Here is a 1,087-nt window from a genome sequence, read left to right as displayed (position 1 = left end):
TAAAAAAAAAAAAAAAAAAAAAAAGAATAGTATTTGCATTTCCTCTAATTTTGATGAAAAGTTATTTTACTATATCTTTTTTAAAAAGCCTATCTATTGAATTAGCAAAATTACAAACACATGCTGTGCTGGTGAGCCCATGCTGAGAACATCTATCTGATACGTTGTTGGAAGTAGTGTTACTCAGCTCTAACTTAAAGCAATATATGAACATGTATGAAAAGCTCTAAAAACAGTTCATGGTGATTGATTCTAGAAACCTGTCCTAAGGAAATAATCAGTAATGTTGTCAAAAACTGATACATAAAGAAGTTCATTATAGTAAAAAATGTTATGACCAAAATATCCAGCAGTTGGAGCATGTTTAAATAAATGATGGTATAGCCATATCATGAAAAATGATTTAACTAATATGAATTGCATAGACAGGAGGTAGAATAATGTCTAATTTTAATTTTATTCTTCATGTATTTATAATTATTGTTATAAACAGATGGGTAAAAAGTAGTTATCCTTTTAATAATGCTTTAATAAGGTAAATGCAGATAGGCTTCTAAGATTTTTTTAACCCTATACTGCTCAATTTTAAAATTAAAATTACATGCTGTTTTAGTTATTTCCAAATACCCTGCTTCCTAGCTTCAGTTACAGTTATTGAACAGGAACTTCAGTAATAGCTTCAATTATAACTATTTTATGTGGAATACATAAAGTACACAGTGGGATAGGTGGGCTATCTTGGGAGACTAGATGAAATGCAGACAACTTATGAATATATTACCTTAATCTCAATTTTGAAATGTCTTGTTTGCTTTCGTAGTGTTGTCAAGTGCACCTGCTGGAATGAGGGAAGCTATGGACTTCTTATACAGGAAGAATCCAGTGAAGATACTTCAGACAGATGACTATAATTTTTTTAAAAATTAATGCACACATACACTGTGACTTCTGAAGAATATAAACTAACTCCACAATCAGCGTTTCATTAATACTCAGTGTTACATATCCTTTCTTGTAAACTGAGTGATCGGAGGAGAGGCTCCTGGCTTTAGCTTCTTAAGCTACCATGCACTGTGAGCACATTGTG

General features: G+C 31.3%; 1 protein-coding gene across 1 annotated transcript in view; it reads left to right on the top strand.

The window, feature by feature from the left end:
* SLC46A3 (solute carrier family 46, member 3) overlaps nucleotides 1-989 on the top strand; it is a 9,276-nt gene extending 8,287 nt beyond the window's left edge. The window contains exon 4 of the mRNA XM_008585618.1: nucleotides 821-989. Within this exon, the coding sequence (XP_008583840.1) occupies nucleotides 821-905 (85 nt within the window). The 3' untranslated portion in view covers nucleotides 906-989. The remainder of the gene's footprint in view (nucleotides 1-820) is intronic.
* The last annotated feature ends 98 nt before the right edge of the window (nucleotides 990-1,087 follow it).

Source organism: Galeopterus variegatus, unplaced genomic scaffold (genome assembly GCF_000696425.1).
Source record: "Galeopterus variegatus unplaced genomic scaffold, G_variegatus-3.0.2 Scaffold3642, whole genome shotgun sequence".
In the NCBI taxonomy this organism is placed as follows: domain Eukaryota; kingdom Metazoa; phylum Chordata; class Mammalia; order Dermoptera; family Cynocephalidae; genus Galeopterus; species Galeopterus variegatus.
Note: the sequence above shows the minus strand (reverse complement) of the source record. Positions and strands in the feature narration are given on the sequence as shown.